Raw genomic sequence first — 18,922 nt, 5'->3', positions numbered from 1 at the left:
CCACGTGTCTCGCCACTCTTCATGCCAGGGATGCCTTTACTCGCACAATGGCGTCGCCGCCTCCCTCAACCTGTCTCTCGCATTCACCACAGAAATTATTAATCACAAATAATTCTTTTCCTCGCAATTATGGATGTAATACGTTAATGAGAACTGGGTTGCAATTATAGGGATTTAAATATTATCATATTCTCGTTTTATGGTGTCAAACGAGAAATGGAGAAGATTTTATTTTCTCCATGACATTCGTACGTAACAGAAAGGACTGCTACTACATAACAATTTTAGTTAATAACTCTCGGTTTGAGATTATTGGGAGTTATATTATTCGTAAGTAATTATTACATGGAATACTGATAATTTTAGAGAACCACATTCAATTCTCTAACCCATTGGTAATAAATGTGTCTAACTGGACATTATCTGAGGCAATGTTGCTACTCGATTTCATGAGAATTCTAGCATTAATACACAGATGAAATGGTTAATTTATGTTGACACTACCGTTAGTGAAATTAGTAACTACTGTAGTTAGTATATAATGATAATGATTTATTATATTACATAGTAGTTTATTAGTGTTGGAAATTTCCAACATTTCTGTAGTTTCTCCATGTTCTTTTACTCAGTTGTTTCGCTACCTTGCATTCCTAGTTGAACCATGGGTTTTTCTGTTGTTTTTCGTTTTTCTCATTTTGGACGGGGATAAACCTGTCTGCAGCTTCCTGGCACTTCTGGGTGACAAAATCCATCATGACCTGCACATTCTTGTCTCTAAGTTCTGTTTCCCATGGTATTCCCCTGAGGAAGTTCCTCATCTCGTCATATTTTCCTCTTCGGTAATTCAGTCTTTTTCCTTCCGATCCCATACTTGGATAGGCTATCCCTACCTCCACCAAGTACTCAAAGGTCAGTACACTGTGGTCACTCATTCCTATGGGGGCTTCAACTTTGACTTCCCTTATTTCTGACTCATTCAGGGTGAATATCAAGTCGAGTCTAGCTGGTTCATCATTGACTCTCACTCTTGTGGGTTCCTTGACATGCTGGCTCAGAAAATTCCTTGTTGCCACTTCCAAGAGTTTAGCTCTCCACGTATCTGCACCTCCATGTGGGTCCCCATTCTCCCAGTCTATCTTTCCATGGTTGAAATCGCCCATGATTAAGAGTCTTGAGCCATTCCTGCAGGCAACTGAAGCTGCTCTCACTATTATATTAATGGTTGCCATGTTGTTCCAATCAAACTCCTGTCTAGGTCTTCTGTCATTTAGGGGAAGGTTGTAAATGACTGCCACTATTATCTTAGGTCCACCCATTGTTATAGTTCCTGTTATGTAATCTCTGAATCCGTCACAGCCCGGAATTTCCATCTCATCAAAACTCCAGTCCTTCCTTATCAGCAGGGCCACTCCTCCACCTCCTCTCCCTTCCCACTCTTTCCTTACTATATAGTAGTCCTTTGGAAACACAGCATCTGTTATGACTCCTGACAATTTTGTTTCCGTTAGTCCTATTACATCAGGCTTTTCTTCTTGCGCCCTTTTTGCCAGTTCACTTGCTTTATTGGTAATCCCATCAATGTTTGAGTACATTACCTTGAAGCTCACTTTCTTTTATCCAATTTCACCCTCACTCCCCACAAGTGTAGGAAGTTGTTCCATGGTCGTTGCTACTTGGGTAGGCTCATCCTCCTGTGAGGTAGTTGCCAGGGGTTCAGGGGGAGGTGGAGTGGGGGATGGAGGGCTTAGGACTTCCTTCAGGCCTGCTTGGGGCAGGAAGAAGTCCTGGGGGTGAGGGGGCAGGGATTGCTTGGGGACAGGGCACGCCCTCCTGCGGTGTAGTTGACAGGGGTTCGGGGGGAGGTGGAGTGGAGGATAGAGGGTTTTGGTCATGCTCAGGCCTGCTTGGAGCAGGAAGAAGACCAGACAGGAGATTGGGGGGAGGTGGAGTGGGGGATTGAGGGCTTTGGTCTTGCTCAGGCCTGCTTGGGGCAGGAAGAAGACCAGGGGCTGGGAAAACAGGGGGATAATTGGGGGTAAGGGGAGGGGGAGGATTTGGGTTTCATGATGGGCATTGTGCAGGGGCAAGGAAGGGTTTGTGCTGGGGGATAGGGGGGAGCCCTATTGGGTGGTGGGCTGGGGTGTTGCATTCCCCCCTGGGGTTCTTGGGTTGCTGGATTGGGGTTCCCCACTCCCCTCTGGGGATGCTGGGTTGGAAGCTGAGATTCCCTGGCTCCCTTCCCTCTCCTTGCGCCTTTTCCTTGCATCTGCTGCCCTTACTATTTTTTTTTTTTAGATATATACAAGATATCAAGATATCAAGAATGTAACAAAGAGTTGTTACATTCTTGTACAGCCACTAGTACGCGTAGCGTTTTGGGCAGGTCCCTGGAATACGATCCTGTCTCTGGTCATGTCCCTCTGAACACATACCTCTTTGTAGTTCCTTGCATACCTCAGTTTGCTCTTCTTTACTAGGATGTCCTCTTTGATGTCCTCGCTCTTGAATACTACCTTGATCAGTCTCTTTTTATCTCTGTTGTACTGGCCAATCCGGAAAAAACTTTTCTATGTCTCGTTCAGCCCCTTCCATTCCTATCTCCTTTAATATCCCTGCCACTGCAGCTTTGTCCTTAGTCCTCGTTTCCTCCCTTGTGGAGCCCTCTTGTTCCTTGACACCTACCACTACTACAGCTCTTTTCCTTTCCATTAGCTGGCTTGTGCATCTAGCTGCCTCCTGTGAGGTTACTGCTTTCATTACAACTTCCTTGACTGTGGACATTGCTCCTGGGCTCTTCAGCATTTCAGCAAAGGTTGGACCACTTGTAGGGGCCCCTGCCATTGCTACATCTCCTGGTACCTGGGGGTTGGTCCCCTGGGTCAGAGTCTGATGAGGGCCTGTTTTTAGGCTTTTTATCTCTGCTTGTGCTGCACTTAGTTCTATCTGCAGCTTACATATAGTAATTACATATACATATTGTGTATATGTGTTGTTGTTCCTACTCACAGCTGCACAGCAGTTGGTACAGCAGTTGTTGTTTGATGAGCTTTCAGCACTGTCAACACAGCAGGCAGTTCACAGCATGATGAATTGTGTAGCATAGAGCGTTGTTTCGTACACAAAACATCAGGTTTTGTACACAGCATCAAAGCGTCGTTTCGAACACAGCATCGGCAGATATCGCAGATTCCTTAGCACACAGCTTGTCTGCACATAGCTTCCTTAGCACACAGCATTGGTTAGCACACAGCATTGGTTAGCACACAGCATCGGTAGGCACACAGCGTTGGTATGGCACTAACAGACAGCACGACTTCTCCTTCTCCTCCGGGGCGAGACAGCTTGCTTCTGCCTTGTGTTTTGAGCTGAACACATACCTGTGTTCACAGTTCATTTTCGTCGTCAGTGTGGTGTTGTGTTGCTGAGGAAGTCTTGGAGTAGGGTTGATATAAAGCCATTGCTTGGTTACTGACTTTAATACTTATAATGATACATGACTAGCAGCTTCCAAGCTTGGTGGGAGTCCTGTACGCTCTCTCTTGTTTACCTACTGCTGGCATATGAAACGCAGCGCATACAAACGGATGGTGCCGTTTTCTATGAACATGACAAGTAGCACAGTCAAATGTCAACTCAACTACTCAAGCATGTTCATCAGCTAACCCACAAACAGAAGCTGAGCTCCCAGAGGTACATTTTACCATATTTTGAGAGCAAAGATGATGATGACTGGGACACCTCCTAGAGGTCTTTTGATTATTTTATATACTCTAAGGCTTCATTTAAAAAAAAAAAAAACTTCAGTGACTACAAGATCAGTTAAAAGGAGAGGCTAGGCAAAGCATGGCAAACTTGCCATTGACGAAGGATGAATATGACTTAGCCATACAACTGTTACATGATAATTGTAGTGATAGGGAGACGGCAATTGTAAGTCTCTCATATCAATTATTGGATTTACCCTCTCGTAATAAAACATTTAAATCACTGCAATCATTTTGATTGTCCATAATATCTATCATCAAAGCGCTCAGTACTAAAGAATTCACAGAGGTTACAGAGTGGCTTTTGAAGGTGATTATTGAAAGGAAAATACCTAATAATATTACGGACAATCTGTGTTCACATTAAAATACTATTTTTTTATCATTACAGCAAATCTTTGAAGGACTTTAGTCATACATCAACCTGTCCTCTTAAAATAATCGTTTTTCGCTCGTATGCCTGCTATGGGCAAAAATAAATTAATTTCAAGTGAAATCGGCTCATGTAAGTGACGTACTGTCCCGTATTCTGTTTGAGTCCTCCGGCTTACTCGGTTAGGTTAGGAGAGGAAACATTCAATTAACGGTTTTCATGACGTTTTGAAACTTTAATAGAACTTCCTGCCCTCCTAACCTACAAGAGGATCCTTAACTTGCTGTTCAGGGGGAAAAAATCCAAAATTTATTTTCAATTATTTTTAATTCTCAAACTACGTCCATTTTCGGCGATACGGGTTAACGGCCAAATTCAGACGTAATTTGTAAGAAGACAGGTTGATACATAAAGTGTTTATGTTCACTGGGTAAATTCGGAGTACAAGATAAGGACTCTAAACAAGTGTCTTCAAACAAAAATTTAAAGAGTCCAAACACGCAATTAGAAATCATAGCAATATAATCCCCCATCCTTTAGGTGTAAACAAGGTAATGTTAGAACATACGCAGTATCACCCACAGCAAATAAACCTTTAGCAACACAAGCACTTAAAACAGATGAGACAAAAGGTGCTACAAGAACACCTAGATGTTTGTTCTGTCAGGAAGCACATACTGTGTACCAATGCACAGCCTATTCTTACCATACAAGTAGAGTCAATCGATTGAAGTATTTACAGTGGTTCACTCACTGTTTGCAGAAACATGATTCATGTGAATGTAACACTCAGTTGCAAACATGTAAAATATGCAGTAAGGGTGCTAACACACCACATTCTGCAGACACACACAACACAAATATATCACCTCAGGCAAAGCCAGTAGAGGGTAAGTCCTCATCAGATGCGTAATACTGCAAAGTACAGAGCGTTGTTAATGCCTTAGTAGTACAAGCTAACACAGCAGCTACCTTGCCTACTGCACAACTGACTTTAATCAATGAAGGAACTGGTTTCAAACAAGAGGATTGTTTGATCAAGGCTCACTAAGGATCTTTATCAGTAAAAAAGTAGCTGAAGATATCTTCAACCTTCTAGTCCAAAAACATTAAGTATAACTAGATTTTTAACCAATACAAGTCGTAAGATATATCCAGAGGTAAACCCGTCCATAAACATACCAAAAGACACCCCTAAGCCATACTGGTGGATAAAGTTCCGTCAGATCTACAAGTGACTGGTCATAGAGCCGCCACTTTATTTCTGAATGAAAAAGGAATCCCATTAGCATATCCTCACATCGATTCCGACCAAACTGTTGAAATAGGAATACTGATTACTATCAACATTTCATTTTTGGGACAGTGAAATCAATTGGTATGAGTTTACAGGATGAATGCGGATAACTAGACCTGTATTCAATTTGAATCTTCATCTCCTGAAAGTTTACAACATGCAGAAACCATCATCGTTGCTTGACTGGGTAAAGAACAGTCACTACTAGAAATCTCTAACATGATTGGTGATGGACTTTAATCTGTTCATAAATTGTGGGAACTTGATGCACTTGGAATACATCCTGATCGACCAATCCCTGGTGATTCAAGTGCTTTCAATCAGTTTTTAGATACTGAACAGTATAAATATGGGCAAAATTAGGTGAGGTTACCTTTGGAAATTAACCATAAATTCAAATTCAAATGCTTATTCAGGTAAAGTACATACATACAAGGGGTGATACAAATATTGATGAATTTATAAACAGAGCTAGTACATACAATGCCTAAAGCCACTATTATGCAAAACGTTTCGGGCAGGAAAAACACTAAAGACTAAAACTTAATACTAATTGAGATTAAAGTATAAAATGTGTTGAGAAAATATAAAAAATAAAAAAGGGGGGAACATGGCAAAAAAAACAGCAAAAATACGTTTTGGCTGACAAACAGCATTGTTTAAAAATAACAGACATGGGTTGACATTATAGGGGTATAAATAAAGGTATATAAAATTATTTATAGGTATAGGTATTTATAAGGCATTATAGGTATATAAACCTTATGTACCAATTATAGCGTGGCAAATTGAGCTAATTCAAATAAAAAATAACAAAGCTAAGAAAAAATCCAGAGCATTTAAAACTTTATTATGGGAGTATTCCTTAACACCGACAAAATAATTTCATAGAAGTCGTGAAACATGACAGTAATAGAATAGGCCATTATTATTAATTACATATGGTGGTTAGTCAAGAATAAATAGCTACTCATTTAAGGATAGTTTTCAACTGCAGCTCTAAAACTAAAGCAGTAAGTCTTAACGATTGCATGGTAACTTGTTAAAGTTCGACTCAAAAGTTAAATAACATATTACTGAGATTTGCAGTAAACCGATTTGCCTTTACAGCTGAAATATGTAAAGTTTTTTTAAGATTTGGTTTACAGGAGGAAGATCGAGACTTAATGAAGTTTTTGTAGGAAGAAAACCCAGAAGATGAAAACAGTCCTGCTGAGACTTACCGATTTTCATCTTTTCTTTTAGAAGCAACATCCAGGTCGTTCACACTAATAAATATAATCTTTAATCACTGATACTAACATGTGGTTAGGCTTAATGACTGTTATATAACTGATATACTCTGCAAAGAATAAGATTAGTGGTTAACAACTCGTTTAACATGGATCCAAATTAAAGAGACGAAAACCACCACCAACCACTCTTGATTTGAAGATATGGGTATCCGGATTTTCATGTCTCTATCTTGATTAATTCAGTCTCCCTTTGCTCTCCTTCGAGCCGAGAATGATATTTTCTTTTATCAGGTGTAACAAAGTATGCCATCATCACCAGCTATTGGGTGAAATTTCCATTTTCTCCACTGTTCACTTAAACAACTTGTGACGTCATAGTTTATTTTAATCTTGGGTCCCTAAACAACTTCCTAATTCCTTCAAGGAGTGTACAGTGATCAGGTTTATATATAAACGTCCAATAGAACTCTTGTTGATCAATTGGTGGCCATGAAATAGAGTCGCATGGAAACTCGTTCAAGTCTGTTGATAACATGGCGTCTGTGTTGTTGTTGTTGACTTAAGAACGACGAAGATCAGGGATCAGATGCACCCCAGCATTCAATCCCTGATCAGCTTATCCCGGCTGCATGATACCGGGAAATTGCGAAAAGTGATGGGATTCCTACAGCCTCTTCAGTCAACGGACGTGTCAATAAAGCAAAAGATGTGAAGGATGTCTTAATGGACGTCTTCATATCTCACGTACCAGGAGTCAAGTCAAGGAGAACAAGAACCGTGAGGAGAAGAATATACAAGCTACATGCAGAATTCTGTTGTCTGATGCGAGCACTATAAAACCGTGTACAGTGAAGTAGCTGTTCCACAGTACCTTCCTGGTTTGGGCACCACCTGTAGTAAGGAAAATCCACCAACCATAGACGATGGAGATGTGCAGCCAGACAAGAGTGCCCAATCCGAAGAAGTGCCCAATCACAATCAATATAGTGATTGGGCACACTTGATTGAGTGCCCACTCCACGTCAAGGCCCTCCTTGACTTGAGGGGTCCTGTCAAAGAGATGTGAACGGCGTCGGGCCACGGATGCCAAGAGGCGCCCTTCCAGAGACTGCCCAGAGAAGGGGACTTGACGACTGTCCCCATCTTCTCCTCCAAGATGACATATCCCTCCCACAGAAGAGAGGGTTTCCAGGTTAGTAACTTTGTTAAATTACCAACTTTTGAACAAATATAACTATGTAATTTCTGATAAAAAAAACATATCATTCGAATTAAGATATATTTGAGAGATAATATGATCTTGTTATGTGGATGACATATATACTCCAAAAAGTAAAATTAAGTAATCTTAGCCCGTCGAGCCAGTCCTCTATGTAAATCCATTACCATGAGAAACCACACCACCCTCAAACTACCTGAATAGTTTTTCAATATATTTTTTATTGAATGAAAGCACATTACAGTTCTAGTAAACGTCTACCTGAAACTTGCAAGAGAACTTTTGTCCTAAACAGAGATTATTCCTTAGTTATACTTTTATTGCATTATAAATCATAGATTTAAAATATGAAAAGATTATGCTAAAAATGTTTGTTCTGAAGAATTTGGTTGTCTCTAAAGTGAATTCTCAGATACACTCAATATGATATAAAGAATTCGAAAACTATTTATGATCTAGATCGTTTCATGATCATAACTTTGTAAGATGTGACGACTAATGCAACAGCTACAGGTTCCTAAAGGAAATTTATAACAGATAAATCATATATAATCAATTATATGAGAGAATGGTGAATAATTTCCCCACTCTCTTGTGATGGTCAAGCAGGTGCTTAGTCACTATTTTGAAGGTCACGCTGGCATATGGTCACTCTGGTGATGGTCACGCAGGTGATGGTCACTCTGGTGATGGTCACTCTGGCGATGGTCACTCTGGTGATGGTCACGCTGGTGATGGTCACTCTGGTGATGATCACTCTGGTGATGGTCACGCTGGTGATGGTCTCTCTGGTGATGGTCACTCTTGCGATGGTCACTCTGGTGATGGTCACGCTGGTGATTGTCACGCTGGTGATGGTCACGCTGGTGATGGTCACGCTGGTGATGGTCACTCTAGTGATGGTCACACTGGTGATGGTCACTCTAGTGATGGTCACGCTGGTGATGGTCACGCTGGTGATGGTCAAGCTGGTGATGGTCACGCTAGTGATGGTCACTCTAGTGATGGTCACGCAGGCATATGGTCACTCTGATGATGGTCACGCTGGTGATGGTCACGCTGGTGATGGTCACGCTTGTGATGGTCATGCTGGTGATGGTCACTCTGGTGATGGTCACTCTGGCGATGGTCACGCTGGTGATGGTCACGCTGGTGATGGTCACGCTGGTGATGGTCACGCTGGTGATGGTCACGCTGGTAACGGTCACGGTGGTAATGGTCACTCTGGTTATGGTCACGCTGGTGATGGTCACGCTGGTGATGGTCACTCTAGTGATGGTCACGCTGGTGATGATCACGTTGGTGATGGTCGCGCTGGTGATGGTCACGCTGGTGATGGTCACGCTGGTGATGGTCACGCTGGTAATGGTCACTCTGGTGATGGTCATGCTGGTGATGGTCACGCTGGTGATGGTCACTCTAGTGATGGTCACGCTGGTGATGGTCACGCTGGTGATGGTCACTCTGGTGATGGTCACTCTGGTGATGGTCACGCTGGTGACGGTCACTCTGGTGATGGTCACGCTGGTGATGGTCACTCTAGTGATGGTCACGCTGGTGATGGTCACTCTGGTGATGGTCACGCTGGTGATGGTCACTCTGGTGATGGTCACTCTGGTGATGGTCACTCTGGTGATGGTCACGCTGGTGATGGTCACGCTGGTGATGGTCACGCTGGTGATGGTCACTCTGGTGATGGTCACTCTGGTGATGGTCACTCTGGTGATGGTCACGCTGGTGATGGTCACGCTGGTGATGGTCACTCTAGTGATGGTCACGCTGGTGATGGTCACGCTGGTGATGGTCACGCTGGTGATGGTCACGCTGGTGATGGTCACGCTGGTGATGGTCACGCTGGTGATGGTCACGCTGGTGATGGTCACGCTGGTGATGGTCACGCTGGTGATGGTCACGCTGGTGATGATCACGCTGGTGATGGTCACGCTGGTGATAGTCACGCTGGTGATGGTCACGCTGGTGATGATCACGCTGATGATGGTCACGCTGGTGATGGTCACGCTGGTGATGGTCACGCTGGTGATGGTCACGCTGGTGATGGTCAAGCTGGTGATGGTCACGCTGGTGATGGTCACGCTGGTGATGGTCACTCTGGTGACGGTCACTCTGGTGATGGTCACGCTGGTGATGGTCACGCTGGTGATGGTCACGCTGGTGATGGTCACGCTAGTGATGGTCACTCTAGTGATGGTCACGCAGGCATATGGTCACTCTGGTGATGGTCACGTTGGTGATGGTCACGCTGGTGATGGTCACGCTGGTGATGGTCACACTGGTGATGGTCACACTGGTGATGGTCACGCTGGTGATGGTCACGCTGGTGATGGTCACGCTGGTGATGGTCACGCTGGTGATGGTCACGCTGGTGATGGTCACGCTGGTGATGGTCACGCTGGTGATGATCACGTTGGTGATGGTCACGCTGGTGATGGTCACGCTGGTGATGGTCACGCTGGTAATGGTCACTCTGGTGATGGTCACGCTGGTGATGGTCACGCTGGTGATGGTCACTCTAGTGATGGTCACGCTGGTGATGGTCACGATGGTAATGGTCACGCTGGTGATGGTCACTCTAGTGATGGTCACGCTGGTGATGGTCACGCTGGTGATGGTCACGCTGGTGATGGTCACTCTGGTGATAGTCACGCTTGTGATGGTCACTCTAGTGATGGTCACGCTGGTGATGATCACGTTGGTGATGGTAACGCTGGTTATGGTCACGCTGGTGATTGTCACGCTGGTGATGGTCACGCTGGTAATGGTCACTCTGGTGATGGTCACGCTGGTGATGGTCACTCTAGTGATGGTCACGCTGGTGATGGTCACTCTAGTGATGGTCACGCTGGTGATGGTCACTCTGGTGATGGTCACGCTGGTGATGGTCACGCAGGCATATGGTCACTCTGGTGATGGTCACGCTGGTGATGGTCACGCCGGTGATGGTCACGCTGGTGATGGTCACTCTGGTGATGGTCACGCTGGTGATGGTCACGCTAGTGATGGTCACGCTCGTGATGGTCACGCTGGTGATGGTCACTCTAGTGATGGTCACTCTGGTGATGGTCACGCAGGCATATGGTCACTCTGGTGATGGTCACGCTGGTGATGGTCACGCTGGTGATGGTCACGCTGGTGATGGTCACTCTGGTGATGGTCACTCTGGTGATGGTCACGCTGGTGATGCTCACGCTGGTGATGGTCACTCTAGTGATGGTCACGCTGGTGATGGTCACGCTAGTGATGGTCACGCTGGTGATGGTCACGCTGGTGATGGTCACGCTGGTGATGATCACGTTGGTGATGGTCACGCTGGTAATGGTCACGCTGGTGATGGTCACGCTGGTGATGGTCACGCTGGTAATGGTCTCGCTGGTGATGGTCACGCTGGTGATGGTCACGCTGGTGTTGGTCACGCTGGTGATGGTCACGCTGGTGATGGTCACGCTGGTGATGATCACGCTGGTGATGGTCACGCTGGTGATGGTCACGCTGGTGATGGTCACGCTGGTGATGATCACGCTGATGAGTGTCACGCTGGTGATGGTCACGCTGGTGATGATCACGCTGATGATGGTCACGCTGGTGATGGTCACGCTGGTGATGGTCACGCTGGTGATGGTCACGCTGGTGATGGTCACGCTGGTGATGGTCACGCTGGTGATGGTCACGCTGGTGATGATCTCGCTGGTGATGGTCACGCTGGTGATGGTCACGCTGGTGATGGTCACGCTGGTGATGATCACTCTAGTGATGGTCACGCTGGTGATGGTCACGCTAGTGATGGTCACGCTGGTGATGGTCACGCTGGTGATGGTCACGCTGGTGATGATCACGTTGGTGATGGTCACGCTGGTAATGGTCACGCTGGTGATGGTCACGCTGGTGATGGTCACGCTGGTAATGGTCTCGCTGGTGATGGTCACGCTGGTGATGGTCACGCTGGTGGTGGTCACGCTGGTGATGGTCACGCTAGTGATGGTCACGCTGGTGATGGTCACGCTGGTGATGGTCACGCTGGTGATGATCACGTTGGTGATGGTCACGCTGGTAATGGTCACGCTGGTGATGGTCACGCTGGTGATGGTCACGCTGGTAATGGTCTCGCTGGTGATGGTCACGCTGGTGATGCTCACGCTGGTGATGGTCACTCTAGTGATGGTCACGCTGGTGATGGTCACGCTAGTGATGGTCACGCTGGTGATGGTCACGCTGGTGATGGTCACGCTGGTGATGATCACGTTGGTGATGGTCACGCTGGTAATGGTCACGCTGGTGATGGTCACGCTGGTAATGGTCTCGCTGGTGATGGTCACGCTGGTGATGGTCACGCTGGTGATGGTCACGCTGGTGATGGTCACGCTGGTGATGGTCACTCTAGTGATGGTCATTCTGGTGATAGTCATGCAGGCATATGGTCACTCTGGTGATGGTCACGCTGGTGATGGTCACGCTGGTGATGGTCACGCTGGTGATGGTCACTCTGGTGATGGTCACTCTGGTGATGGTCACTCTGGTGATGGTCACGCTGGTGATGGTCACGCTGGTGATGGTCACTCTAGTGATGGTCACGCTGGTGATGGTCACGCTGGTGATGGTCACGCTGGTGATGGTCACGCTGGTGATGGTCACGCTGGTGATGGTCACGCTGGTGATGGTCACGCTGGTGATGGTCACGCTGGTGATGGTCACGCTGGTGATGGTCACGCTGGTGATGATCACGCTGGTGATGGTCACGCTGGTGATAGTCACGCTGGTGATGGTCACGCTGGTGATGATCACGCTGATGATGGTCACGCTGGTGATGGTCACGCTGGTGATGGTCACGCTGGTGATGGTCACGCTGGTGATGGTCACGCTGGTGATGGTCACGCTGGTGATGGTCACGCTGGTGATGGTCACGCTGGTGATGGTCACTCTGGTGATGGTCACTCTGGTGATGGTCACGCTGGTGATGGTCACGCTGGTGATGGTCACGCTGGTGATGGTCACGCTAGTGATGGTCACTCTAGTGATGGTCACGCAGGCATATGGTCACTCTGGTGATGGTCACGTTGGTGATGGTCACGCTGGTGATGGTCACGCTGGTGATGGTCACGCTGGTGATGGTCACACTGGTGATGGTCACACTGGTGATGGTCACGCTGGTGATGGTCACGCTGGTGATGGTCACGCTGGTGATGGTCACGCTGGTGATGGTCACGCTGGTGATGGTCACGCTGGTGATGGTCACGCTGGTGATGATCACGTTGGTGATGGTCACGCTGGTGATGGTCACGCTGGTGATGGTCACGCTGGTAATGGTCACTCTGGTGATGGTCACGCTGGTGATGGTCACGCTGGTGATGGTCACTCTAGTGATGGTCACGCTGGTGATGGTCACGCTGGTAATGGTCACGCTGGTGATGGTCACTCTAGTGATGGTCACGCTGGTGATGGTCACGCTGGTGATGGTCACGCTGGTGATGGTCACTCTGGTGATGGTCACTCTGGTGATGGTCACGCTTGTGATGGTCACTCTAGTGATGGTCACGCTGGTGATGATCACGTTGGTGATGGTCACGCTGGTTATGGTCACGCTGGTGATGGTCACGCTGGTGATGGTCACGCTGGTAATGGTCACGCTGGTGATGGTCACGCTGGTGATGGTCACTCTAGTGATGGTCACGCTGGTGATGGTCACTCTAGTGATGGTCACGCTGGTGATGGTCACTCTGGTGATGGTCACGCTGGTGATGGTCACGCAGGCATATGGTCACTCTGGTGATGGTCACGCTGGTGATGGTCACGCCGGTGATGGTCACGCTGGTGATGGTCACTCTGGTGATGGTCACGCTGGTGATGGTCACGCTGGTGATGGTCACGCTCGTGATGGTCACGCTGGTGATGGTCACTCTAGTGATGGTCACTCTGGTGATGGTCACGCAGGCATATGGTCACTCTGGTGATGGTCACGCTGGTGATGGTCACGCTGGTGATGGTCACTCTGGTGATGGTCACTCTGGTGATGGTCACGCTGGTGATGCTCACGCTGGTGATGGTCACTCTAGTGATGGTCACGCTGGTGATGGTCACGCTAGTGATGGTCACGCTGGTGATGGTCACGCTGGTGATGGTCACGCTGGTGATGATCACGTTGGTGATGGTCACGCTGGTAATGGTCACGCTGGTGATGGTCACGCTGGTGATGGTCACGCTGGTAATGGTCTCGCTGGTGATGGTCACGCTGGTGATGGTCACGCTGGTGTTGGTCACGCTGGTGATGGTCACGCTGGTGATGGTCACGCTGGTGATGATCACGCTGGTGATGGTCACGCTGGTGATGGTCACGCTGGTGATGGTCACGCTGGTGATGATCACGCTGATGAGTGTCACGCTGGTGATGGTCACGCTGGTGATGGTCACGCTGGTGATGATCACGCTGATGATGGTCACGCTGGTGATGGTCACGCTGGTGATGGTCACGCTGGTGATGGTCACGCTGGTGATGGTCACGCTGGTGATGGTCACGCTGGTGATGGTCACGCTGGTGATGATCTCGCTGGTGATGGTCACGCTGGTGATGGTCACGCTGGTGATGGTCACGCTGGTGATGATCACGCTGATGATGGTCACGCTGGTGATGGTCACGCTGGTGATGATCACGCTGATGATGGTCACGCTGGTGATGGTCACGCTGGTGATGGTCACGCTGGTGATGGTCACTCTGGTGATGGTCATTCTGGTGATGGTCACGCTGGTAATGGTCTCGCTGGTGATGGTCACGCTGGTGATGGTCACGCTGGTGTTGGTCACGCTGGTGATGGTCACGCTGGTGATGGTCACGCTGGTGATGATCACGCTGGTGATGGTCACGCTGGTGATGGTCACGCTGGTGATGGTCACGCTGGTGATGATCACGCTGATGAGTGTCACGCTGGTGTATGGTCACGCTGGTGATGATCACGCTGATGATGGTCACGCTGGTGATGGTCACGCTGGTGATGGTCACGCTGGTGATGGTCACGCTGGTGATGGTCACGCTGGTGATGGTCACGCTGGTGATGGTCACGCTGGTGATGATCTCGCTGGTGATGGTCACGCTGGTGATGGTCACGCTGGTGATGGTCACGCTGGTGATGATCACTCTAGTGATGGTCACGCTGGTGATGGTCACGCTAGTGATGGTCACGCTGGTGATGGTCACGCTGGTGATGGTCACGCTGGTGATGATCACGTTGGTGATGGTCACGCTGGTAATTGTCACGCTGGTGATGGTCACGCTGGTGATGGTCACGCTGGTAATGGTCTCGCTGGTGATGGTCACGCTGGTGATGGTCACGCTGGTGATGGTCACGCTGGTGATGGTCACGCTAGTGATGGTCACGCTGGTGATGGTCACGCTGGTGATGGTCACGCTGGTGATGATCAAGTTGGTGATGGTCACGCTGGTAATGGTCACGCTGGTGATGGTCACGCTGGTGATGGTCACGCTGGTAATGGTCTCGCTGGTGATGGTCACGCTGGTGATGCTCACGCTGGTGATGGTCACTCTAGTGATGGTCACGCTGGTGATGGTCACGCTAGTGATGGTCACGCTGGTGATGGTCACGCTGGTGATGGTCACGCTGGTGATGATCACGTTGGTGATGGTCACGCTGGTAATGGTCACGCTGGTGATGGTCACGCTGGTGATGGTCACGCTGGTGATGGTCACGCTGGTGATGGTCACGCTGGTGATGATCACGTTGGTGATGGTCACGCTGGTGATGGTCACGCTGGTGATGGTCACGCTGGTAATGGTCACGCTGGTGATGGTCACGCTGGTAATGGTCACGCTGGTGATGGTCACGCTGGTGATGGTCACGCTGGTGATGGTCACGCTGGTGATGGTCACGCTGGTGATGATCACGTTGGTGATGGTCACGCTGGTGATGGTCACGCTGGTGATGGTCACGCTGGTAATGGTCACTCTGGTGATGGTCACGCTGGTGATGGTCACGCTGGTGATGGTCACTCTAGTGATGGTCACGCTGGTGATGGTCACGCTGGTAATGGTCACGCTGGTGATGGTCACTCTAGTGATGGTCACGCTGGTGATGGTCACGCTGGTGATGGTCACGCTGGTGATGGTCACTCTGGTGATGGTCACTCTGGTGATGGTCACGCTTGTGATGGTCACTCTAGTGATGGTCACGCTGGTGATGATCACGTTGGTGATGGTCACGCTGGTTATGGTCACGCTGGTGATGGTCACGCTGGTGATGGTCACGCTGGTAATGGTCACTCTAGTGATGGTCACGCTGGTGATGGTCACTCTAGTGATGGTCACGCTGGTGATGGTCACTCTGGTGATGGTCACGCTGGTGATGGTCACGCAGGCATATTGTCACTCTGGTGATGGTCACGCTGGTGATGGTCACGCCGGTGATGGTCACGCTGGTGATGGTCACTCTGGTGATGGTCACGCTGGTGATGGTCACGCTGGTGATGGTCACGCTCGTGATGGTCACGCTGGTGATGGTCACTCTAGTGATGGTCACTCTGGTGATGGTCACGCAGGCATATGGTCACTCTGGTGATGGTCACGCTGGTGATGGTCACGCTGGTGATGGTCACTCTGGTGATGGTCACTCTGGTGATGGTCACGCTGGTGATGCTCACGCTAGTGATGGTCACTCTAGTGATGGTCACGCTGGTGATGGTCACGCTAGTGATGGTCACGCTGGTGATGGTCACGCTGGTGATGGTCACGCTGGTGATGATCACGTTGGTGATGGTCACGCTGGTAATGGTCACGCTGGTGATGGTCACGCTGGTGATGGTCACGCTGGTAATGGTCTCGCTGTTGATGGTCACGCTGGTGATGGTCACGCTGGTGTTGGTCACGCTGGTGATGGTCACGCTGGTGATGGTCACGCTGGTGATGATCACGCTGGTGATGGTCACGCTGGTGATGGTCACGCTGGTGATGGTCACGCTGGTGATGATCACGCTGATGAGTGTCACGCTGGTGATGGTCACGCTGGTGATGGTCACGCTGGTGATGATCACGCTGATGATGGTCACGCTGGTGATGGTCACGCTGGTGATGGTCACGCTGGTGATGGTCACGCTGGTGATGGTCACGCTGGTGATGGTCACGCTGGTGATGATCTCGCTGGTGATGGTCACGCTGGTGATGGTCACGCTGGTGATGGTCACGCTGGTGATGATCACGCTGATGATGGTCACGCTGGTGATGGTCACGCTGGTGATGATCACGCTGATGATGGTCACGCTGGTGATGGTCACGCTGGTGATGGTCACGCTGGTGATGGTCACTCTGGTGATGGTCATTCTGGTGATGGTCACTCTGGTGATGGTCACGCTGGTGATGGTCACTCTAGTGATGGTCACGCTGGTGATGGTCACTCTAGTGATGGTCACGCTGGTGATGGTCACTCTGGTGATGGTCACGCTGGTGATGGTCACGCAGGCATATGGTCACTCTGGTGATGGTCACGCTGGTGATGGTCACGCTGGTGATGGTCACGCTGGTGATGGTCACTCTGGTGATGGTCACGCTGGTGATGGTCACGCTGGTGATGGTCACGCTCGTGATGGTCACGCTGGTGATGGTCACTCTAGTGATGGTCACTCTGGTGATGGTCACGCAGGCATATGGTCACTCTGGTGATGGTCACGCTGGTGATGGTCACGCTGGTGATGGTCACGCTGGTGATGGTCACTCTGGTGATGGTCACTCTGGTGATGGTCACGCTGGTGATGGTCACGCTGGTGGTCACTCTAGTGATGGTCACGCTGGTGATGGTCACGCTAGTGATGGTCACTCTGGTGATGGTCACGCTGGTGATGGTCACGCTGGTGATGATCACGTTGGTGATGGTCACGCTGGTGATGGTCACGCTGGTGATGGTCACGCTGGTGATGGTCACGCTGGTAATGGTCACGCTGGTGATGGTCACGCTGGTGATGGTCACGCTGGTGATGGTCGCGCTGGTGATGGTCACGCTGGTGATGATCACGCTGGTGATGGTCACGCTGGTGATGGTCACGCTGGTGATGGTCACGCTGGTGATGATCACGCTGATGATGGTCACGCTGGTGATGGTCACGCTGGTGATGATCACGCTGATGATGGTCACGCTGGTGATGGTCACGCTGGTTATGGTCACTCTGGTGATGGTCAGTCTGGTGATGGTCACTCTGGTGATGGTCATTCTGGTGATGGTCACTCTGGTGATGGTCACGCTGGTGATGGTCACGCTGGTGATGGTCACTCTAGTGATGGTCACGATGGTGATGGTCACGCTGGTTATGGTCACGCTGGTGATGGTCACGCTGGTGATGGTCACGCTGGTGATGATCACGTTGGTGATGGTCACGCTGGTGATGGTCACGCTGGTGATGGTCACGCTGGTGACGGTCACTCTGGTGACGGTCACTCTGGTGATGGTCACTCTCGTGATGGTCACGCTGGTGATGGTCACGCTGGCGATGGTCACGCTGGTGATGGTCACGCTGGCGATGGTCACTCTGGCGATGGTCACTCTGGCGATGGTCACTCTGGTGATGGTCACGCTGGTGATGGTCACGCTGGTGATGGTCACGCTGGTGATGGTGACGCTGGTGATGGTCAGTCTGGTGATAGTTACGCTGGTCATGGTCACGCTGGTGATGGTCACGCAGGCATATGGTCAGTCTGGTGATAGTTATGCTGGTCATGGTCACGCTGGTGATGGTCACGCAGGCATATGGTCACTCTGGTGATGGTCACGCTGGTGATGGTCACGCTGGTGATGGTCACGCTGGTGATGGTCACTCTGGTGATGGTCACTCTGGTGATGGTCACGCTGGTGATGGTCACGCTGGTGGTCACTCTAGTGATGGTCACGCTGGTGATGGTCACGCTAGTGATGGTCACGCTGGTGATGGTCACGCTGGTGATGGTCACGCTGGTGATGATCACGTTGGTGATGGTCACGCTGGTGATGGTCACGCTGGTGATGGTCACGCTGGTGATGGTCACGCTGGTAA

The 18,922-nt window shown here is 49.3% G+C and overlaps 1 protein-coding gene across 1 annotated transcript in view; it reads right to left on the bottom strand.

The window, feature by feature from the left end:
* Positions 1–18,549, bottom strand: part of LOC138372342 (uncharacterized) — a 42,186-nt gene extending 23,637 nt beyond the window's left edge. The window contains exons 1-2 of the mRNA XM_069337623.1: positions 18,241–18,549; positions 2,749–2,943 (exon numbers count right to left, since the gene is read on the bottom strand). Coding sequence (XP_069193724.1) covers positions 2,749–2,943; positions 18,241–18,549 — 504 coding nt within the window. The remainder of the gene's footprint in view (positions 1–2,748; positions 2,944–18,240) is intronic.
* Between the last annotated feature and the right edge of the window lie 373 nt (positions 18,550–18,922).

Source organism: Procambarus clarkii, chromosome 38 (genome assembly GCF_040958095.1).
Source record: "Procambarus clarkii isolate CNS0578487 chromosome 38, FALCON_Pclarkii_2.0, whole genome shotgun sequence".
Lineage (NCBI taxonomy): Eukaryota > Metazoa > Arthropoda > Malacostraca > Decapoda > Cambaridae > Procambarus > Procambarus clarkii.
Note: the sequence above shows the minus strand (reverse complement) of the source record. Positions and strands in the feature narration are given on the sequence as shown.